Below are 24,984 nucleotides of genomic sequence, written 5' to 3'. Positions count from 1 at the left end.
TAGCTGGCTTTTTTTTAGGGCCTTGTCCACCTGAGGTTTCTTTCAATGTAGTTGGCCAATTATAAAAAGTCATTAATAATGACAGTCAGGTTATGTCTCTTTGACTTCTTTAACTTTACAGTAATTCATTTTACCTTTTGCTCGTCGGGAATGAAAGGTTGCTGGACTGGAATTGGTATTGTTACAGTAATATTTTAGCTCTCTTAACAAAATCGAAGCACTTCCCAGAAATCTCAATCCAATGTGGCAAATATTGCAGTGAAAGCAATGAACAAATTTAATGAGAATATTTGGAACATGTTTCTGGCTGTTTCTAAAATGGCATTATTTTCACGGAGTTGCGATAATAAACTTCAAATCCCAGCTAGGCCATCAGAAGGTGGTAATGGAAAGAAATTAATGGGCAACAGTGTGGGAAGTGTGAGGCAACCAACAGCAATACATTTCTATGAAGTGAAGTGACTGTTTTGTAGGCTGACATGATGGGCATTGTGTGCACAGCAAGATCCCACAAACAACACTGAAGTCACAGAATCATACAGCACAGAAGGAGGCCATTCTGCCCATCTTGCCTGTGTCGGCTCTTTGAAAGATCGATCCAATTAATCTCACACTTCTGCTCTTTCCTCATAGCCTTGAAATCTTTTCCATTTCAAGTGTATATCCAATTCCATATTTGAAAGTTATGTTGAATCTGCTTCCACCACCCTTTCAAGCAGTGCATTCCAGATCATCATAACGCGCTGCATAAAAATATTGAATAAAATAACCATAGAATCTGTTTTATTTTGGTTTGGTGCAGAATAAAAGCATCGAGACTGCTGCCAGGATGCCGGGCATGATGTGCTGAGCATGGTCGCACAGCAACTGCACATTTAACAAGCGATAACCTTTGCATTTGTGGTACATTTCAGCATTTAGATGCGGTTATTTTATAATATTTAACTGGGCGACTCACTTCCTGGGAGTGGGTTGGCCTCCCGTCTCACTTCCGTTAAAACCGGAAGTGGGCAGATTGGAGTTGGAATTCAGGTTTTTAACACATTAACCTCCCACCCGAACCCAACCCACCCGTTTTTTGGGGATAAAATCCCCCACTATGGGGTTGAAATCCAACTTCCGAGGAGCACAAAACTGGCGGTATCGGATTGGCCACCCATTATGCACTGCCTGGTTTTCTTTTCCGTTAGATTCAATAGAAAGGAAAATCAGACTGGGTGTATAATAAGTGGATGATCATCTTTTGTGCTCTAACTAAAGTTAAATTTTACCCTATATAATTCCTCTTTTCTTACAACCTTTATTCTAATTCTGCAATATGATTCTCTTTACAAATTCCTTATACGTTTATTATATAACAATCAGTGAAGTGAGTTAGTTAGCAGGTAGCAAATGTAACCCCACTAATTAAGAAAGGAGGGAGAGAGAAAATGGGGAACTACGGACCAGTTAGCCTGACAAGAGTAGGTAAAATGCTACAATCTATTGTTAAGGATGTGGTAACCGCGCATTTAGAAAATAATAATAATAGGATTGGGCAGAATCAACACGGATTTATGAAAGGGAAATCATGTTTGACAAATCTGTTAGATTTTTTTGAGGTTGTAAGTAGCAGAATAGACATGAAGGAACCAGTGGGTGTTGTGTATTTGGATTTTCAGAAGGCAGTCGATAAGGTGCCACACAAGAGGTTATTAAACAAAATTAGGGTTTATGGAATTGGGGGTAATATACTCACATGGATTGAGGATTAGTTAACGGACAGAAAGCAGAGAGTAGGAATAAACGGGTCAATTTTGGGTTGGCAGGCTGCAACTAGTGGGGTCCCGCAAGGATCGGTGCTTGGGCCCCAGCTATTCAGAATCTATATCAATGATTTGGTTGAGTGGACCAAATGTAATATATCCAAGTTTGCTGATGACACAAAGCTCAGTGGGAATGTAACTTGTGAGGAGGATGCAAAGAGGCTTCAAGGGGATATAGACAGGCTAAGTAAATGGGAAAGAACATGGAAAATGGAATATAATGTGGAGAAATGTGAAGTTATCCACTTTGGGAGGAAAATTAGAAAAGCAGAGTATTTTTTAAATGGTGAGAGGCTGGGAAATGTTGGTGTTCGGAAGGATCTGGGCGTCCTTGTACATGAATCACTGAAGGTTAACATGCAGGTACAGCAAAGCAATTAGAAAAGCAAATGGTATGTTGGCTTTTGTTATAAGAGGATTTGAGTATAAGAGTAAAGACGTCACTGCAATTATAGCGGGCTCTGGTGAGACCACATCTGGAGTATTGCATACAGTTTTGGTCTCCTTAGCAAAGGAAGGATATACTTGCCATAGAGGGAGTGCAATGAAGGTTCAGCAGAATGATTCCTAGGATGGCGGGGGGATAGGCCTAGTCTACTCAAGTTGAGTAGGCCTATATTTTGAAGAGTTTAGAAGAATGAGGGGTGATCTCATTGAAATATACAAAATTCTTACAGGGTAGATGCAAGGAGAATGTATTCCCTGGCTGGAGAGGGATATGGGGATAGTGCAGGAAAATGGAGTTGAGGTAGTTCAGCCATGATCTTATTGAATGGCGGAACAGGCTCGAGGGGCCGAAATGCCGACTCCTGCTCCTGATTCTTATATTCTTATACTGAAACAATCCCTAACTTTGTCTCCACATTTATTTAAAATCAATAACTTTCTCCGGTCTTTTAGTTTTTTAATAGCTGGTTCGTAGTTTCATTGCAACAACCTTGTCCTGCATGGTTTCCATTCAGAGGCCCTGGATCCTCCCGAACAGTCCATCGGTGCCTAGGTTCCTCGCCCACGTTAACCATTTGGGGCGTTTGGCTCCTCTTATTGCTTCACTTGATGAGCATTTTCTTCTACTCATTTCCCTCTTTTTATATCCAAGTTGCTTACATCTCAAGTACCATAAATATTCTTGGACCTAAGCAATTCCTTCTCTAGACCCCACTTCCAATTGCTGTTTCTTCAGGGGCCCACTTGTACATCTGAATCTTGCCTCCAGATCCAGTCGTCTTCTATGATTAGAATAGACAACATCTCAAGATTTGGACAGACGATGGCCCAGCATTTGCTGAGAAATTAATGGCGAGTTTAATACGCACGCTGTTATTTGTGTGTAAGTAATCCATCACTGGGTGGCAAGAAAGAGATACGCCATGTGTTGTGAATCTCTGGATGTGGCTGGATGATTTGTGTCACTGGGCTGTTCCACCATTAACATAAGAACATAAGAAATAGGAGCAGGAGTAGGCTATTTGGCCCCGCGAGCCTGCACCGCCATTCAATAAGATCATGCTGATCTGATCCTGGATTCGACTCCGCTTCCCTGCCCGCTCCCCATAACCCTTGACCCCCTTATCTTTCAAAAATCTATCTCCACCTTAAATACATTCAGTGAGCTAGCCTCCACAGCTCTCTGAGGTAGAGAATTCCAAAGATTCACGACCCTCTGAGAGAAGAAATTCCTCCTCATTTCCATTTTAAATGGGCGACCCCTTATTCTGAAACGATGCCCCCTTGTTCCCGATTCCCCCATGAGGGGAAATATCCTCTCTACATCTACCCTGTCCAGCCCCCTCAGAATCTTATACGTTTCAATGAGATCACCTCTAATTCTTTTAAACTCCAATGAGTATAGGCTCAACCTTTCTTCATATGACAACCCCTTCATCTCAGGAATCAATCTCGTGAACCTTCTCTGAACTGCCTGCAGTGCAAGTATATCCCTTCTTAAATAAGGAGACCAAAACCTTGCGAAAACGGAAGCTTGCTATCAACCTCCCCACAAGTGTGAAGAAATTGTTGCATTTGCGCCATAATTATGAATGAAGGAAATCGCAGAAAGTTAGAGTTGCTATTTCGTGGTGTAAGGACCTGGTAATGCGGTGATTAATGATCCTGACAAGCAACTCAACCTCAAAGGCCTGGAAAGGGAAGAATTGTAACTGTGGGGTCTCAGTCCTGCAGGTAGTAAATTGTTTCTCGAGGTTTTAGAAGCTGGGATGCTTCTCTGCTCGGTATGACTCAGTTACTCACTGTCTTAATTGGCTGTGCCACTGGGGGAACTTCCTGCTGTACTTTCCCAGAAGTTAACCTTTTTATTTTTAATTGTTTTAATTTTTAATTAACAGATTGGTGCTCATTTAACTTAGGGTTGCACAGTAAAATGTTGGCAAGGAGTTGGGGTTAACCTTAAACAGGAACAAAAGCAGTCAGTAAATAAAGAGTACTTTGCAATCAGGTCTTTGTGTTGCCATCATTTGATTGGCCTTGGTTACTTTTTTTGCGGATTAGTTGCTGAATCCATAACAATTGCAGCCAACATAACAAATGGAGCTGAAGTAATCACACTGGTCAGCAAAGTAATTTGTCATATCTCTTTCGTTGCCCATGCTGAGTCTGCAGAGATTCCAACTTTTGCTGATAATTTTAAAGTAAAGCACCGTGAAAGATATAATGAGATAAGTTCTTCATTCTGTACAATGGAACAATAATAACTTACTGGGGAATTCTTCTGACAGGAAAAGTAAGACAAAGGATCGGAAGGTCTCACGTGTGCAATTTATTGCTGAATTGAGTAAACTCTCCACTGCTTTCTTCGCATTGTGCATTTTTTTGGATCATTTTCTCTGATGTTTGCACTGATATGTTTATCTGACCTGAATGACTGAGTCTCAGTACTTCCAATCGAGATCACATTGTTTAAAAACATTGGGAATTTTTAAAGTATTTTCTTTTTCAGTTATTTTTGCTTTAAAAAATAAATAGTGAGCACTATTGATGCCATTGGAGAACTGATTGGAAGATGGACTAACACTGTGAAGAAGTTAATGTACAATGTTAATAAACTAGACTGATGAATGTATATTTTATTTTTAACGGCCTTACAGTGTGTGAGATATACTAACTTCTCCCAGCACTTAGATTATTAGCAGTGGAACGTTTACTAATTCAGCAATAATTTGCACAAATGAGACACCTTCAGATCCTTTGTCGTATTTTTCCTGTTAGAAGAATTCCCCCGTAAGTTGCCTCCTTTTATGGTTCACAATAACACGTTCTGAGACACTGCATGGTGGAGGAGACGGAACAGATTTTATTGATATACTGCACACTGTATATAGAGAGGGAGCAGCTCTTTGGTTTCTGCATCTGTTGAGGTCTCTGAGAACCTGTTGAAAACCATACTCCTTTATACATCATATTTTGCCTACATCAAAGGTACATGCCACAGATAAGACTTCATGACGTATCTATTCCTGAATCCTTTGGAGATGGTCTATTCATGTAAACAGTTGTTGTTTGCTTCAAATCTCAGCAACAAGACTTCCTGACCTTACTGTTCCTAACTCCTTTGAAGAACAGACTTTATTAACTGTTATCTTTCTATACTACAGTCAATGATTCCTTCACCTATATTTTTTACCTTGGCCACTAAAGTTACACTTTAATCACTCATGGCTGATGTCATTACTGTCACTTATTTCAGGTTAATGTTTATTGAACTGTTATGTTGAACACATGGAAAGGGCACTGTGGGTTAGACAACAAAACACATTTTGGCACAGAAAACATGACTTGAGGACCATATGGCTGTCCCTTAGGACCACATGGCTACACAAATGTTCTCAATGTAAACTATTGCTAATTTTCAACTAGAAAATAGCTTACTGCAATTGGACTAAAATTGAAGTGGTGCACTCATTCACATCCAGTCCAATCCAGTCTGCTGTTAACCTTCCAGAGGTCCCAGAAGCTCCTCTTCTCAACCTGTTGCTGTCCTTTCCAATGGTTGCTTCATGGGTTCTTTGCTTAAGAATTCATAGCAACACATTGCTATGAAGAACTAGTTGGTTTATTAACAAAGATTTAACAATTACAATACACTTTGCCAGTTCATCCACTAGGCACACAGCTGCATACCTCATAGAGGATGACCTCGACCCAACTGCCAGGCATTTTATTGAATCTTGTGAACATCACTTGACTGGCTAAGCCACTCACAATGCAACAGCTCAAAAACTTTAAATCAAATGCTCCCTTTTTTAAGGGTACCAAAAGCCACAAATTAACAATTCAACATTAAAGGGAACCTTGACAAATGAAATTAAATTAAAAGTTTGTTCCCAGTTGAAATGATGCACTCCAGTTCCTCCGGTGCCCACCTCTTGCGGAAGGCCGCGAGCGTAGCGGTGGACACCGCGTGCTCCATTGCCAGGGCCATCCTGGCTCGAATGTAACCGCGGAACAGAGGCAGGCAGACGGGCTGAACGACCCCCTCGACCGCCCACTCCTGGACTGGTTAATGGCCCCCTTGGTCATGCCCAGGAGTAGTTCTACGAGGAGGCCTTCTGACCTACCTGCTCCCCTTGCACAGGATGCCCAAAGATCAGGAGTGTGGGACTGAAGTGCAACCAGAAATCGAGGAGCAGCCCCTTTAAATAATGATAGCTCTAAAAACCTGTAAACATACTCCCAGGTGCATACATTACAGGTTATCATATTTTCCATGTGAGTATGACTGCTGTGACAATGATTTCATTTATTATAGAATTTGGGTATGTAAGGGCCTCATTTTGCAGACCCCACAATGCATAGCATGGTTTATTTTTCTGTTCCAAAAGTTCCTCACAAATTTAATTCTTCTGCGCAAGTTAATGTTCTTTGCTTGTGTGTTGTCAATAGTACTATGCCATTGTGGATTCTCTAAATACTGACAAGCAATCTAGTGTTTCTGCAAGTCACTAAAGTTATCAATAACAAGATGAAATGCTTAAATTCCTGCTTTAGGATATCAGCAAAGGATCGTTGTGTAAGTTCATATGAAATTCCTCCCCTCTGCTCTTTACTGGACATATTGACCCATTGAAAATCGACAAGTTAACATCTCTGTCAAAACAGTAGAGACAGAAATTTCAGACAAACACATGATGCAGTTAAACACAGTGTGATTTCAGGGCGCAAGTGTCATCCCGTGTAGAACACTGACTTGAGTTTGAATCCAGTCTGGCCAAATGAGATGAGATGAGAGTCTCCTTGCACTACTCACTACAGGAAATGTGTGTTGGGTAGTTTTATCCCATTTCACATCAGGTACAGCTCTATGCAACAAAAGAAATACTGCCTATTTGACAATAATTGGCACTGTCTTACTGAGAAATGTCATATATTAGTTAGCTATGTAGGTGGCTGATGTGGGAAATAGAACAAAAACTGGCCATTTAGCATTAATTGGCACTCTGTTACTGAAAAAAAACGATGTATTAGAAGGTTGTGTAGGTGGGTGATGTGGGAAATGAAACAAAACTTCCCATTTGACATTAATTGGCATTTGTCTTACTGAGAGACACGGTGCTTTAGATGGCTGTGTAGGTGGCTGATTTGGCAAGTGGGATACAATTGTCATACTTCGTGCAGTAGGGGGTACTGTTCTGATGTTGCAGTTAAAGCAGATTAGAGAAGACTTTAGCTTGCTTTTCAACCAATCTCGTTTCCTGTGGTTGGTGGGTGCAAAAAGTGATACAGTTCTAATCGCTGACATTTATACCCTTCACGTTGATGGACGTGGAGCTCAACTCCCTGGTGCAAGGGTCAAGGATGTCTCGGAGCGGGTGCAAGACATTCTAAAAAGGGAGGGAGAACAGCCAGTTGTCGTGGTGCACATTGGTACCAACGACATAGGTAAAAAGAGGGATGAGGTCCTACGAAACGAATTTAAGGAGCGAGGAGCTAAATTAAAAAGTAGGACCTCAAAAGTAGTAATCTCGGGCTTGCTACCAGTGCCACGTGATAGTCAGAGTAGGAATCGCAGGATAGCGCAGATGAATACGTGGCTTGAGCAGTGGTGCAACAGGGAGGGATTCAAATTCCTGGGGCATTGGAACCGGTTCTGGGGGAGGTGGGACCAGTACAAAGTGCACGGTCTGCACCTGGGCAGGACCGGAACCAATGTCCTAGGGGGAGTGTTTGCTAGTGCTGTTGGGGAGGATTTAAACTGATATGGCAGGGGGATGGGAACCAATGCAGGGAGACAGAGGGAAACAAAAAGGAGGCAAAAGCAAAAGACAGAAAGGAGATGAGGAAAAGTGGAGGGCAGAGAAACCCAAGGCAAAGAACAAAAAGGGCCACTGTACAGCAAAATTCTAAAAGGACAAAGGGTGTTAAAAGAACAAGCCTGAAGGCTTTGTGTCTTAATGCAAGGAGTATCCGCAATAAAGTGGATGAATTAACTGTGCAAATAGATGTTAACAAATATGATGTGATTGGGATTACGGAGACGTGGCTCCAGGATGATCAGGGCTGGGAACTCAACATCCAGGGGTATTCAACATTCAGGAAAGATAGAATAAAAGGAAAAGGAGGTGGGGTAGCATTGCTGGTTAAGGAGCAAATTAAGGCAATAGTTCGGAAGGACATTAGCTTGGATGATGTGGAATCTATATGGGTAGAGCTGCAGAATACCAAAGGACAAAAAACGTTAGTGGGAGTTGTGTACAGACCTCCAAACAGTAGTAGTGATGTTGGGGAGGGCATCAAACATGAAATTAGGGGTGCGTGCAATAAAGGTGCAGCAGTTATAATGGGTGACTTTAATATGCACATAGATTGGGTTAACCAAACTGGAAGCAATACGGTAGAGGAGGATTTCCTGGAGTGCATAAGGGATGGTTTTTTAGACCAATATGTCGAGGAACCAACTAGGGGGGAGGCCATCTTAGACTGGGTGTTGTGTAATGAGAGAGGATTAATTAGCAATCTCGTTGTGCGAGGCCCCTTGGGGAAGAGTGACCATAATATGGTGGAATTCTGCATTAGGATGGAGAATGAAACAGTTAATTCAGAGACCATGGTCCAGAACTTAAAGAAGGGTAACTTTGAAGGTATGAGGCGTGAATTGGCTAGGATAGATTGGCGAATGATACTGAAGGGGTTGACTGTGGATGGGCAATGGCAGACATTTAGAGACCGCATGGATGAACTACAACAATTGTACATTCCTGTCTGTCGTAAAAATAAAAAAGGGAAGGTGGCTCAACCATGGCTATCAAGGGAAATCAGGGATAGCATTAAAGCCAAGGAAGTGGCATACAAATTGGCCAGAAATAGCAGAGAACCCGGGGACTGGGAGAAATTTAGAACTCAGCAGAAGAGGACAAAGGGTTTGATTAGGGCAGGGAAAATGGAGTACGAGAAGAAGCTTGCAGGGAACATTAAGACGGATTGCAAAAGTTTCTATAGATATGTAAAGAGAAAAAGGTTAGTAAAGACAAACGTAGGTCCCCTGCAGTCAGAATCAGGGGAAGTCATAACGGGGAACAAAGAAATGGCGGACCAATTGAACAAGTACTTTGGTTCGGTATTCACTGAGGAGGACACAAACAACCTTCCGGATATAAAAGGGGTCGGAGGGTCTAGTAAGGAGGAGGAACTGAGGGAAATCCTTATTAGTCGGGAAATTGTGTTGGGGAAATTGATGGGATTGAAGGCCGATAATTCCCCAGGGCCTGATGGACTGCATCCCAGAGTACTTAAGGAGGTGGCCTTGGAAATAGTGGATGCATTGACAGTCATTTTCCAACATTCCATTGACTCTGGATCAGTTCCTATGGAGTGGAGGGTAGCCAATGTAACCCCACTTTTTAAAAAAGGAGGGAGAGAGAAAACAGGGAATTACAGACCGGTCAGCCTGACATCGGTAGTGGGTAAAATGATGGAATCAATTATTAAGGATGTCATAGCAGTGCATCTGGAAAATGGTGACATGATAGGTCCAAGTCAGCATGGATTTGTGAAAGGGAAATCATGCTTGACAAATCTTCTGGAATTTTTTGAGGATGTTTCCAGTAGAGTGGACAAGGGAGAACCAGTTGATGTGGTATATTTGGACTTTCAGAAGGCTTTCGACAAGGTCCCACACAAGAGATTAATGTGCAAAGTTAAAGCACATGGGATTGGGGGTAGTGTACTGACATGGATTGAGAACTGGTTGTCAGACAGGAAGCAAAGAGTAGGAGTAAATGGGGACTTTTCAGAATGGCAGGCAGTGACTAGTGGGGTACCGCAAGGTTCTGTGCTGGGGCCCCAGCTGTTTACACTGTACATTAATGATTTAGATGAGGGGATTAAATGTAGTATCTCCAAATTTGCGGATGACACTAAGTTGGGTGGCAGTGTGAGCTGCAAGGAGGATTCTATGAGGCTGCAGAGCGACTTGGATAGGTTAAGTGAGTGGGCAAATGCATGGCAGATGAAGTATAATGTGGATAAATGTGAGGTTATCCACTTTGGTGGTAAAAACAGAGAGACAGACTATTATCTGAATGGTGACAGATTAGGAAAAGGGGAGGTGCAAAGAGACCTGGGTGTCATGGTACATCAGTCATTGAAGGTTGGCATGCAGGTACAGCAGGCGGTTAAGAAAGCAAATGGCATGTTGGCCTTCATAGCGAGGGGATTTGAGTACAAGGGCAGGGAGGTGTTGCTACAGTTGTACAGGGCCTTGGTGAGGCCACACCTGGAGTATTGTGTACAGTTTTGGTCTCCTAACCTGAGGAAGGACATTCTTGCTATTGAGGGAGTGCAGCGAAGATTCACCAGTCTGATTCCCGGGATGGCGGGACTGACCTATCAAGAAAGACTGGATCAACTGGGCTTGTATTCACTGGAGTTCAGAAGAATGAGAGGGGACCTCATAGAAACGTTTAAAATTCTGACGGGGTTAGACAGGTTAGATGCAGGAAGAATGTTCCCAATGTTGGGGAAGTCCAGAACCAGGGGACACAGTCTAAGGATAAGGGGGAAGCCATTTAGGACCGAGATGAGGAGGAATTTCTTCACCCAGAGAGTGGTGAACCTGTGGAATTCTCTACCACAGAAAGTTGTTGAGGCCAATTCACTAAATATATTCAAAAAGGAGTTAGATGAAGTCCTTACTACTAGGGGAATCAAGGGGTATGGTGAGAAAGCAGGAATGGGGTACTGAAGTTGCATGTTCAGCCATGAACTCATTGAATGGCGGTGCAGGCTAGAAGGGCCGAATGGCCTACTCCTGCACCTATTTTCTATGTTTCTATGTTTCTATGTTTCTATGAAAACAAAGTACTCATTTCACTACATAGCTTGGCGTCATCTGAAAATGAGGCGGCGATGTGGTCAGTTCTGGTCCTCCTGCCGCAAAAAAAATATCTGGTTGCACTGGAGAACGTATTGGGGAGAACAACAATACTGATTCAGAGTGTAAAGGTGAGAGGCTGTGAAAACAGGTTCGAGAAGTTCAAGTTCAACAATCTGGAAAGAAGGTAGTTAAATGAAGGTAGTAAAAATAGAGAGTCGAGTAAATGGGTCAATTTCCGGTTGGCAAACGGTAACTAGTGGGATACCACAGGGATCGGTGCTGGGGCCTCAACTATTTACAATCTATATCAATGACTTGAATGAAGGGACCGAGTGTAATGTAGCCAAGTTTGCTGATGATTGCAGCAAGGTTGAGCAGGTTGGCCCGAGACTCATTGGCGATTAGAAGAATAAGAGGTGATCTTATTGAAACATATAAGATATTGAGGTGACTCGACAAGGTAGATGCAGGGAGGATGTTTGCACTCGTAGGGGAATCTCGAACTAGGGGGCCTAGTTTAAGAATAAGGGAGCGCCTATTTAGAACTGAGATGAGGAGGAATTTCTTCTCTTGGAGGGTCGTAAATCTTTGGAATTCTCTACCTCAGAGAGCTGTGGAAGCTGGGTCATTGAATGTATTCAAGGTGGAGATAGATTTTTGAAAGATAAGGGGATCAAGGGTTATGCGGAGCGGGGAGGGAAGTGGAGCTGAGCCCAAGATCAGATCAGCCATGATCATATTAAATGGCGGAGCAGGCCCGAGAGGCCAAATGGCCTACTCCTGCTTATATTTCTTATGTTCTTCTGAGTTATATTAAATGGTAATTGGTTATCCTTCAGAATAATTATGGCATCTTGGCCAGGCCTGCGGTGATGTATCTCCACTCATAAGCTCTGTTTTGCTCACTTGTCTGATATGCTAGAGGCAACAACATTGAATGAAAGTGAATTGATGCTTTGTTGCTCCAGTCTGGGTGATTGTTTACTTCCTTTTCTTCCTTCAGCATGCCGGCTGTTAAAGTGGCACTCATCTTGGTAAATGGCATTCCACCACCTGATTCTGTCGGTAGCAAACTGCTTCCTAGAATCCATATTGATCTCGCATTTCATATGATTTCCTTCTCTGTGTGTCTTGTACTGCTTGTAATGCTTGTACTGTCCTTTGTTGGATTGATTGATTGCTGTCGTTTTGCTGGAACTGGAGACAAACCTGAGCAGCTGATCGCCAGACATCCTTAGTATGCACCCAGACCATGTTAGCTAAACCTTGATAAGCATATTCTATAATCCGTGATTAACCACCCCAAGTAGGGACTCAGTGTTTGGAATCTGACTGATTCTGTGATTGATTGTGTGGAGTTTGTTGATTTGGCATTTGTATAAGTCCCATGGTTATGAAGAAGAGAATAGGACCAGTGCCTCATACACTTTAAACTTGATCTTGATGAAGTGTGACAAGAGGTGGATTAGGTCCATTGATCAGCTCCATGCATGGTGAGTGCTATGCTCTTCTTGGATATCATCTTTTAGAATAATATGGTCAAATAGATGGAAGTGTTTGAGGGTGCAGTGAAGACATTTTGTTCTCGCCAGCTTGGTGCAATACAGTTTGGTGATCACCAGTTAATGAGCAACACATTTGGACAAGAGAAGGAGACCACTGCAATATTTTTCTCGTTCATGGGATGTGACATCACTGGCAAGGCCAGCGTTTATTGCCCATCTCTAATTGCCCTCGAGAAGGTGGTGGTGAGCCGCGTTCTTAAACCGCTGCAGTCCGTAATGTACTTCTTTATAATGTTTGCTAGAACTGTGTGGCTCGCTGGGCAATTTTAGAGGGCAGTTAAGAGTCAACCACATTGCTGTGGGTCTGGAATCACATAGGCCAGACCAGTTAAGGACAGCAGATTTCTTTCCCTGATGGTTTTTTACAACAATCCGGAAGTTTCATGGTCACCATTACTGATGGTTGTTACAGGATCACACTCCATGCTTGTTGATTACCTCTTCCATGTCTTATGGTACTTGCCTACACAGACATTACAGTCTCCAAGAAAGATTATCTTGTCCTCCTTTGGAACCAAGAATTAATCTGATGCAGGTCTTTGTAGAGCTTCAGTTGCCATTGTTGGATACAAAGGTGCCTGTTTCAGAGGCAAGAGTGTTATCAACGAGCAAAGCTGATGCCTCTCACCAAGATATGCATCACTAGCACTGCAATGGCTTTTTCTTTTATTCGTTCACGGGATGTGGGCGTCACTGGCAAGGCCAGCATTTATTGCTCATCCCTCATCCCTAATTACCCTTGAGAAGGTGGTGGTGAGCCGTCGTCTTGAACCGCTGCAGTCTGTGTAGTAACGGCAATGACTGAGATCAGGTAACTCAGCACAGACCGGGGATCAAACCTGGGATCTTCCTATTTGAATAAGCTTTGAGTCATCACGATCGCTCGGAAACTGTACCTTTTGAAGCAGCTTGCCCCCTTTACACCTCCTGTTTGAATAAACCTGGACAATATTCTCATTGGCCAATGTTACAGTTGCTATTTAATAATTGTTCCATTTGTATAGTGCTTGTTTTAATGGTCTTTTATTGAATTTTTGGAAAATAACTATTCTCAGCTCAACATTCCCGACATGCTGCATGGCCGTCCAGCTCTCTGCCAGTCCCGCGCAGCCTGGGACCAGGTTTTGCAATGTTAACTGTGAATGGGCTGCACAGCCCCTTAAAGGGACCGTGCATGCAAAAAAACCTAACGGGGAACATTATCTCACCTATTCCCCGGCATTCATGAGGGTAAATGTTATGAATTCACAATTGCACTTGGAATGCAACTTCATAACTTATACTCTGTAGAGTTTTTTTGCATTACAATTGAATCCTTACATCTGTGTATTGATTGAGAATCATTTGTAACAAAGATTGATATTTAATACATTTCTCTATACACAATTTACTTGCAGTGCGGGCTTCTTCGATACTTTAAAAAAAAAAACTCGGTCCTTTCTTTTCTTAACGCAGCCAATACTTGCCTCTGCCTCTGAAGTAAATGAGTTATTGATCTTTCATGCATGAGAAAAAAGTATTTCAACTCGTCATCATCACTGAGATATTTCCTATTTAATAAACCGTGTCTTATGTTCAGAGAAATTTGGTAATTAAGCAGATTTAAAAAAAATTATCTTTCTATTTTTGTTTTGGAGTGAAGACAAGTCAAATATGTCAAAATAGATGCATGGTGTGCACATCAGCGTTGCAAGAATTTTATGGTACATGTGGGAAACAAATGGCTCTGTCTAAAGGCAGAATCGCGAGTCCTGACCTGATCATCCTTTTTAGATGAATAAATACCACTGTCTTCAGCTGACTCCATCAAGGAATATTCTTATCTGTGCCAAGACATTGCCATTTTTTGTGATTCAAAGACTAATTCAAGAAAGGTTCGCTCACAAACTAGTAGCTAGTGTGTCACTCATTTTTTTATGTATAAAAGAAATGGTTGATGATGCCATAAAAAATCATTTGCCTTTGATAACTTTCCAAAAAAAATCTTGGAAGCCGGCTTTGAGTTTGCTTTACTGCCACATGTGATGGTAATAGACTAATGGAGATCATTTTGTAAGTACTGTATATGAAACAAGATGAGGTGTTTATATTCCCTGTGCTTCTGTTAAATTCAGTCGAACTGTAATGATAAAAAGGCTGCAGTTAAGTTGATGATTTCTTGTTCGCCAGCAGATAAGAACATAAGTACATAAACAATAGGAGCAGGAGCAGGCCATTTGGCCCCTCAAGCCTGCTCCACCATTTAATAAGATCATGGCTGATCTGATCATGGACTCAGCTCCACTTCCCTGCCCGCTCCCCATAACCCTTTATTCCCTTATCGCTCAAAGATCTGTCTATCTCCGCCTTAAATATATTCAATGATCCAGCCTGCACAGTTCTCTGAGGCAGAGAATTCCATAGATTACAACCCTCTGAGAGAAGAAATTCCTCCTCATCTCAGCTTTACATGGATGGCCCCTTATTCTGAGACTATGTCCCCTAATTTTAATTTCCCCAATGTGGAAATATCCTCTCTGCATCCACCTTGTCGAGCCCCCTCATTATCTTATATATTTCAATAAGATCACCTGAACTCCAATGTGTATAGGCTCAACCTATCATCATTGAAAGCAAACATACAGGTGCAGCAAGCAGTTCGGAAGGCAAGTGGTATGTTAGCCTTCATTGCAAGAGGATTTGAGTACAGGAGCAAGGACATAAATTACAGAGTAAGCTAGATAATTTGAGTGCTTTTTGCCCAAATCTGTGTTTTGCTTCTCATCCAAAAGCTACTTACTCAAATAAATTGTTTCTGGCCCTCGGCGGCATAAAGAAAGAAAAACTTGCAATTATATAGAGCCTTTCATGACCACCGGACATCTCAAAATGCTTTGCAGCCAATGAAGTGTAGTCACTGTTGTAATGTTGACATTGTTGTCACTGTTGACATCATCCAAAAACAAAACATTTGGCTCTACATGTATGCTGATGACACCCAGCTCCACATCACCACCACCTTTTTCAAGCCCCCCGCCCCCCACCCCTATCACTGTCTCTGATTTGTCAGGCTGCTTGTCCGAAATCCAGTATGGGATGAGTAGAATTTTCCCCCAATTAAATATTTGAAAGACCAAAGCCATTGTCTTCAGTCCCTGCCACAAACTCTGTTTCATCATCAATAACTCCGTCCCTCTTGCTGGCCACTGTCTGAGGCTGAACCAGACTATTTGCAACCTTGGTGTCCTGTTTGACCCTGAGCTGAGCTTCTGACCCCCTATCCTCTCCATCAGGAAGACCACCTATTTGCACCTCTGTAATATCTCTGCCTCTGCCTCAGCTCATCTACTGCTGTAACTCTCATCCATGCCTTTGTTACCTCTAAACTTGACGACTCCAATGTTCTCCTGGCTGGCCTCCCACCTTGCACCCTCTGTAAACTTGAGCTCATCCAAAACTCTGCTGCCATATCCTAATGCACACCAAGTCCAGTTTACCCATCATCCCTGTGATCACTGACCGTCATTGGCTCCCGGTCCGGCAACACCACGATTTTAAAATTCTCATCCTTGCATTCAAATCCTTCCATGGCTTCACCCCTCCTTATCTCTGTAATCTCCTCCAGCACTATAACACTCCGAGATCTCCACACTCCTCCAATTCTGTCCTATTGCACATCACCGATTTCAATCGCTTCATCATTGGTGGCCTTACCTTCAGTTGCCTAGGTCCTGAGCTTAGGAATTTTCTCCCTAACCCTCTCTGCCTCTCTCTCCTTCTTTAAAACATTCCTTGAAAGCTATGTTTTTGACCAAACTTTTGGTCGTTTGTCCAAATATCTCCTTATGTGGCTCGGTGTCAAATTTTGTTTAATAATATTCCTGTGAAGTGTCTTGGGACATTTTACTTAAAGGCGCAATGTAAATGCAAGCTATTGTTTGCTGTATAGTTTGATTTTACTGCATGAATGTGGTGGAAATTCTGTTCAAGTAAAAGCAAATCTAATGATATATAAATCTCAGAAGTAACATGATTCAAGTGACTTATTATGTAGGAGTTGGGTTAAAGAGAGTCATGAATTTTAAATGTGGTGTTGTGCACATAATACAGGTGCTGGAAGTATGCTTGTGAAGTTGGAGTATGATATCCAGTTAATTTGAGTATCATTTCTAGGTAGGAATACTTACCTACAGAATTAAGTGCAAGACTGTAACAGTTGAACAAACAACTGAAAGGTTTGTAATGGATTGTTCATTATGCTCACACTTTGCAGAATGCTCTAAATGCCAGTTGTACTATTGATCGACTATAAGCCACAACACAGCAGGCACTAGCAGTGAAAAAGAGACACTTTGCAGATGTGCTGCCATGAAACAGCATCTTTGTGTTACAGATCTGATGTTTTCCTCAGGGGTAATCTTGTAGTGTCTGGCAATTTTTGCAGCAATGGAGAAAGTGCCTGGTACAAAGTCTTGTAAAGGTAGCTGATGCAAGAGGAAGCGAACATACCTCAACTGTTTTTTCCAATGGATAATCTCAAGTTCAGCATAATAGATCTTGGCCTCAGAAGAAAACAGAGAAAATACAATGTGTTGAATTAGTGTTGTCATTCCATAGTTTCTAATTGACAGTTTTTATTTATAATTTGAACTTGTACAACAAAAACACACACGGATTTCTAATTGCCTTCCACAGACCAGTAATTTGACTGAGCTTCAATGCAAAGCTTAAAAGAGAAAATGATTTCAACAGAATGTGTTTGAGCAGAGAGTGTGGGGGGTAATGGCTGAGCAACAAGGAGGAAGAGAGAAATTCTGAATACAGAATGAACTGAGTCAGGTTCATACGGCCTAATATGAGCTGATGTTCAACAAAAATAACATTCTTGGTTATTGCAGCCAAATAGATACCAAGCTATTGCAATTTTAAAACTTCAGTTTTCAAAACTTAAACTGCATTATGTTCTTAATATTGATGATAGCTGTTTGGCGATTCCATTATGTTGCATTATGTTTTGTTTTAAATGTGACTTGGGCGAGGTAGATGAACTTCTTACATTCCTGGCTTCATTTCTCTAAGTGAAAAACTGATCAACATGTTGATTTTAAAATGTTACTCTGAGAATTAATCTCCTTTCCAAGTCTGGTGTAAATGGAACGGGAGGACTTATGCTATCATTGAACAAGATAAATGTTGGTACATATATAACAAGTAGATAAACTTTCAAGCAAAATGATGGGACAGCTGAGACCCGTTGCCTGCAATTCCTGTACCATGTGGGAACTCTAGGATGCTTCACGTGTCCTGGATAACCACATATGCAGGAAGTGCCTCCAGTTGCTCGACCTCAAGCTCAGGGTTTATGAGCTTGAGGAGCGGTTGGAGTCACTGCAGCGCGTACGGGAAGCTGAGAATTTCCTGGAGCACAAGCAGCTAGAGAGAGTCCAGGAGGATAGTAAGTGGGTGGCCGTCGGGCAGGGCAGGAAGAGGCAGGCAGTGCGGGAATCCTCCGGGGGTGTCTCACTCTCAAACCAGTTTTCAGTGCTGAATACTGGTGAGGACGACGACATCTCGGGGGAGGCAGTCTAGAGCACATACACGGTACCGTGGGGCAAATGACTGCATGGGGGCACAGCAAAGTGTAGAAATGCAGTGGTCATAGGGGATTCAATAGTCAAGAAGATAGACACTGATGTGACTCTCGCATGGTGTGTTTGCTCCCTGGTGCCAGGGTAAAATACATCACTGAATGAGTACAGAACATTTTGCGGGAGAAAAGGGAACAGCCAGAAGTCATCGTCCATGTTGGAAACAACGACGTCGGTAGCAAAAGGGTTGAGGTCCTACAGTCCGAGATTCAGGAGCCACGGAGGAAGTTAAAGAGCAGGAACTCAAAAGCAGTAATCCCTGGATTGTGATAACAGGAGCTGTAAAATAAACTGGTTAACACATGGCTAGAGAAATGGTGCAGGGCAATGGCCTTCAGTTCTGGGACATGAGAGACTTGCACAAGATGGATGGGTTGCACGCCAACAGGGCTGGGACCAATGTTCCCACAGGGAGGTTAATGAGTGCTGTGGGGGAGGGTGTAAACAAATTTGGCAGGGGGAGGGACATGAGGATGAAGCATTAGAGAGGAGATACAAGGTGCACAGAGGACTGGGACAGAATAAAGAGTAGTTCTGAAATAGGAGGGATGAGACAGCGGAAAATGTGAGGCAGACTAAGATGGGTTTCGAGTTCATATGCATAAATGCACAGTGATAAATAAAGTTGGTGAGCAGCAGGCAAAAGTAGACATTTGGGATTATGATATAGTGGTAATAATGAAGGCCTGGTTCAACAAGGGAAGGAATGGGTACTTAATATTCCTGGCTACAATGTACTCAAGAAAGATAGGGAATGAAAAAAGGAGGGTGAGAGTATTGATCAAAGATACTGTTGTAGCACTCGAAAGGGATGATGTACTTCAGAGATCAAAGACAAATATATTTGGTTAGAATTGAGGAACAATAGAGGAGCTATTATGCTGCTGGGTGTATATTATCGGCAACCAAATAGTGGGAAGGAGATAGCGGAGCAAATTTGAAGGCAAATTGCAGAAAGTTGCAAGAACTTTAGGGTAATAATAATGGGGGACTTCAATTGTCCTAAAATAGACTGGGAAAATAACAGTGTAAAGGGCAAAGAGGGGGAGGAATTCCTGAAATGTGTACAGGAGAATTTTCTTAATCAGTGTGTTTCCAGCCGAACGAGGAAGCAGAGCTGGATGTAATTCTGGGGAATAAAGTGGGGCAAGTGGAGCATGTTCCAGTGGGAGAGCATTCAGGAAACAGTGATCACAATACCATTAGATTCAGCATAACAGAAAGACTTGGATTTAGAGAGCATCTTTCACGACTACCGGACGTCTCAAAGCACTTTACAGCCAATGAAATACATTTGGAGTGTAGTTACTGTTGTAAAAGAAAAAGGAAAAATCAAATGTGAAAATATTCAACTGGAGCAGGGCTAATTTCAATGTGTTGAAAAGGGATCTGGCCCAGGTGGATTGGAATCAAAGACTGGCAGGTGAAACAGTAAATGAGCAATGGGAAGATAGTTCGTGTACAGACTAGACACATTCTCACGGGGAGGAAGGGAAAGACATCCAAAGCTAAAGTTCCCTGAATGATTAAAGATATAGAGATTAAGATGAAAAAGATAAAGGAAGCTTATGATAAATGTCGGGTTCATAATTCAGCAGTGAACCAAGCTAAATACAAAAAGTATAGGAGAGGAAATAAGAGGGGCAACGAGAGTTTTTGAGAATAGATTAGCAGCTAACATATAACAGAAGCCAAAAGTCTTATATAAAGATATAAATAGTAAAAGGGTAATCAAAAGGGTGGGGCTGATTCAGGACCAAAAAGGAGATGGAGACAGAGGACATTTCTGAGGTAATAAATGAGTACTTTGCATCTGTCTTCACTAAAAAAAGAGGATTCTGCAAATGCCACAGTAAAGAAGGAGGGAGTGAAGAAATTGAACAGAATAAAAAGTGATTCATGTATTTGTACTGAGATCCTTTTGTTCCTCTACCCCACCTAGACTCGCACCTTCCAAGTAATAAGTGACTTCCCTATTCTACCGACTAAAATTTAATATCTTTCATTTATATCTGTGTTGAACCTCATTTGCCAATTATATGCCCATTCTGCAAGTTTATTAATGTCCCCCTGTAATTTGTTGCAGTCCTCCTCAGTATTGACTATCCCCAGCCCCCGTCCCCCAATTTAGTGTTATCCGCAAATTTAGAAATTGTCAAAATTGTCAATTGTCAAAAAGCAGAGTCAAGGTAGCTGCCCACAGCCATTTTGTGAAACCAGAAGCAGTATTCTGATTGGAACGCTGTTACACCTGGGCAGACCATTCGCACCACAAGCTCCACCTACCTATCCTTTGAAATCAGGGTTCAAACTATGTCATTAGGTCCCTGATTTCCATTGGAAAGAGGCCTACTGCTTGTTTCAGTTGTGCACTTTGGCCTCTCGGCAGTAGGCCCGTGTGAAAGTCGCAGTGGGCTGAAAGTGAGGGTTAACTGGGCAGTACGATTGCCGACCCCATCTTTGTACCTTTACTGCCCTATTAACAGCGATTTTCCTGAATGCAAATTGACCCCGGGCACTCCTTACTGCATCAATGTGAATACTTGCATTTCTTGCGCCTGTCATCCCCAGTCATTGTCCACATTGTGGAGCTGAAAGGACCTTGTGCTATTTTACTGTGCCACACTGTTGCACCCTTTCTCCACGAAGCCAATAAGTTCCTTTTGAACATTGACATTTCAAATGTATGATGAGCTACTCAATAATTTTAAAATGCTTCACTAGATCTTAACCAAACGTCTGAAGTGCCTTTCCATCATTAGTCACGAGGTTGTTTTTTGAAAAGAAGCATATTTGAAATGAACACACTGTCCCATTTACTGAACTGTAAGCAATTACATCTGTGATCAGCTGAATAATGAGGGAGTACTCCTGAAGCAGAGCATCACCGTGTCAAATTCAGGTGCTCGACCTCGTTTTGTATCGGCACCAATTAAGCCTGTCCTGTTGTGTGAAACAAACTTGAATAATCAGGTAGCAGAGCAATTGTGACATATCTCTTTGGTAAAGTTTACTTTTCAGGAGTTACTGTCACCTCAATGTAAATGAGAAAGTTGACCGTCTTTATGCAATACATGTTTTGAATGCAAAGTCTGTTAATAAAAGTGCTTTATAAGTGTCAACTGTGGCTCAGTGGTTAGTACACTCGCCTCTGAGTCACAAGGTTGTGGGTTCAAGTCCAACTCCAAGGACTTGAGCACATAAATCTAGGCTGACACTCCAGTGCAGTGCTGAGGGAGTGCTGCACTGTCGGAGATGCTGTTTTTTGGATGAGACGTTAAACCGAGGCCCCGTCTGCCCTGTTGGGTAAAAGATTCCATAGCATTATTTCGAAGAGCATTACAACAGTGACTACACTCCAAGAGTACTTCATTGGCTGTAAAGCGCTTTGAGACATACGGTGGTCATGAAAGGCACCATATAAAAAGAAAGACTTGGATTTATATAGCGCCTTTCATGACCACCGAACGCCTCAACGTACTTTACAGCCAATGAAGTACTTTGAAGTGTAGTCACTGTTGCAATGTAGGAAATGCAGCAGCCAATTTGCATTCTGTTTTTTGCTATGCTGATTGAGGGATAAATATTGGCCAGGACACCAGGGATAACTTCTGTGCTTTTCTTCGAAATAGTGCCATGGGATCTTTTATGTCCACCTGAGAGAGCAGACTTGGTTTAATATCTCATCCGAAAGACAGCACCTCCCTCAGCACTGCACTGGAGTGTCAGCTTAGATTTTTTGTGCTCAAGTCCCTGGAGTGGGAATTGAACCCACAACCTTCTGACTCAAAGTCGAGAGTGCTACCCACTGAGCCACTGGATATAAATGCAAGTCCTTTCTTTCTTTCTTTCTTTCTTTCTTTCTTTCTGTATGTTCTTTTAACAACAAGTTGTTCTTTTCATTTCAGATCAGACCTGTGGTGGATTAGTACAAGGGCCAAATGGCACAATAGAAAGCCCTGGATTTCCTTATGGCTACCCGAATTACGCGAACTGCACCTGGATTATCATTACAGGAGAACGGAACAGGATACAGCTAGTATTCCAGATCTTCGCTTTGGAAGAAGACTTTGATATTTTATCTATCTATGATGGTCAACCGCAGCAAGGCAATTTGAAAATGAGGTATGGTGCCATCTGTTTATGGCATAAGCCAACTGACAGTTGCTCGCACAGTTGCTGCTACCCAGCATTAAACAGTTAGGTGATAGATGTAATCTGTAGCACTTTGTGTGAACTAATGCAAAACTCCTGGTTGTTGCATGTAATTAGACATCAGCCCATTCTAATTTTAAAACAAAATGTAAGCTGTATAAAGGATTGAACAAATGCTGAATAGTGCTGCTGAGGTTTCTATTATGTTGCATTATGCCCAATAGTTACTTTATTTTTAATGAAGCTTTTCTCATTTTTCAGCAATGTTACTCTTCTCACCGTTTCCTTCTCCTATAGTCTCCTTGTGCCAGGTTTGTTGCGAGACCTCTGCCAATGTCACTCTGTTGTCAAGCACTTGACCATACACAGAGTAGCTTGTGGCAACTGATTCTCTGCTTTTCTCTGTGGGGAAATGCTGGTCTCCCCCACCATAGCACAATTACACTCAGACATGAACCGTGTGGGGAATTGTAGAATCAAATCCAAGTCTTGCCATTCCATGGTGCTGTGTGTTTAATCCCTTAAAACAATTGATCGTAATGCTCTCTTTATATCCCATTAGTTGTATTTGTAGTTTACTTTGTGGGATTCTTGGCAGATAAATCTTCATTTTTGTCGAACAACAATATATGAATGTTAAAACCAGAATCTTCCTATGACAGCTGTTTCACAAACAGTGTTACAACTGAAGATTTTTGATCAACCATGGTGTTTAATTTAAAAATTCAGGTGCTGATGGAGGATAAATCTGGTTACAAGGGGCACTGCAGTAAATTAATTTTAATAGTATTGACCGTAGCAGATAGATTCCCACCTGAAAAAGCAATATGTTCTGCCATTGGTCCAGACTGTGTCATATGGTCAGTCAAATGTTGGTAATGGAATCATTTGTAAATTCCTTCGTCGGCAGTCCCTCGGGATCGAGGAAGACTTGCTTCCACTCTTAGCATGAGTTCTTAGGTGGCTGTACAGTCCAATGCGAGAACCACAGTTTCTGTCACAGGTGGGACAGATAGTTGTTGAGGGAAAGGGTGGGCAGGGAGCCTGGTTTGCCGCACGCTCCTTCCGCTGCCTGCACTTGATTTCTGCATGCTCTCGGCGATGAGACACGAGGAGCTCAGCGCCCTCCCGAATGCACTTCCTCCACTTAGGGCGGTCTATGGCCAAGGACTCCCAGGTGTCAGTGGGGATGTCGCACTTTATCAGAGAGGCTTTGAGGGTGTCCTTGTAACGTTTCCTCTGCCTGCCTTTGGCTCGTTTGCCGTGGACGAGTTCCGAGTAGAGCGCTTGCTTTGGGAGTCTCGTCTCTGTCATGCGAACTATGTGGCCTGCCCAGCGAAGCTGATCAAGTGTGGTCAGTGCTTCAATGCTGAGGATGTTGGCCTGGATGAGGACGCTAATGTTTGTGCGTCTGTCCTCCCAGGGGATTTGCAGGATCTTGCAGAGACATCACTGGTGGTATTTCTGCAGCGACTTGAGGTGTCTATTGTACATGGTCCACGTCTCTGAGCCATACAGGAGGGGCGGGTATTACTACTGCCCTGTAGACCATGAGCTTGGTGACAGTTTTGAGGGACTGATTTTCAAACATTCTTTTCCTCAGGCGGCCGAAGGCTGCACTGGCGCACTGGAGGCGGTGTTGGATCTCATCATCAATTACTGCCTTTGTTGATAGGAGGCTCCTGAGACAGGAGAAGTGGTCCATGTTGTCCAGGGGGGGCAGTGCTGTGCGGCAAGGACAGTCTGATGTAGGACCTTTGTCTTACCAATGTTTAGCGTAAGGCCCATGCTTTCATACACCTTGGTAAATACGTCAACTATGTCCCGGAGTTCAGCCTGTTAATGACACTAGAAGAATACCATGTTTTATATTCTGCTCTGGGGTTTATCACAGAATAATGTTTCCACTAGGAATTACAACAAAACTTTTTATAGGAAGAATATCTGTATGTATTAACCTTCTAATAATAGGTACAGCAATATATTAACCATTGTGACTTTGACTAATGTTAAGAGGGCCAATGACTGAATTCCCCTATTTTAATGACATTACTGCTATCCCTTTGCAAATAATTTATATTGTCCCTCCCTTACGCACGAGTGGTAATGTTTCATATTTAATTACGTGGCTATGGGAACAAAAGGGCTGAAGTCAGAACCACAGCTAATGTTTGTTGTGGACATCTTTATCTGTGGTTAATTGGAATATGGTTGGATTAGTAATATTGCTGAACTAATGCTGGTGATCTTGAAAAAACATAAGGAGCAACTTAATGTAAAACAAAAGCTGCAAATGCACACCACGTCAGTTAATACCTGAAATAAAAAGATAGGTTTGCGTCTTGAATTGAACCCCCCTCATTAGAATTGGCATGGCCCAGCGGAAGAAGTCCCTTTAATGAGCTGACCAAATGGAGGGGAGGGCACAATAGGTACAGGTCAAGAGTTCAACTAAGTTAACGACAGTACTTTCACAAATACATAGTTAAAGCATTTCACATACC

At 42.3% G+C, this 24,984-nt stretch overlaps 1 protein-coding gene across 1 annotated transcript in view; it reads left to right on the top strand.

Annotated features, from left to right (window-relative positions):
• Positions 1 to 24,984, top strand: part of LOC139266579 (CUB and sushi domain-containing protein 1-like) — a 3,131,815-nt gene that overhangs the window by 275,522 nt on the left and 2,831,309 nt on the right. The window contains exon 2 of the mRNA XM_070884173.1: positions 22,234 to 22,450. Within this exon, the coding sequence (XP_070740274.1) occupies positions 22,234 to 22,450 (217 nt within the window). The remainder of the gene's footprint in view (positions 1 to 22,233; positions 22,451 to 24,984) is intronic.

This window comes from Pristiophorus japonicus, chromosome 7 (assembly GCF_044704955.1).
Source record: "Pristiophorus japonicus isolate sPriJap1 chromosome 7, sPriJap1.hap1, whole genome shotgun sequence".
In the NCBI taxonomy this organism is placed as follows: Eukaryota; Metazoa; Chordata; class Chondrichthyes; family Pristiophoridae; genus Pristiophorus; species Pristiophorus japonicus.
This window is presented reverse-complemented; position numbering and strand designations above follow the sequence as displayed.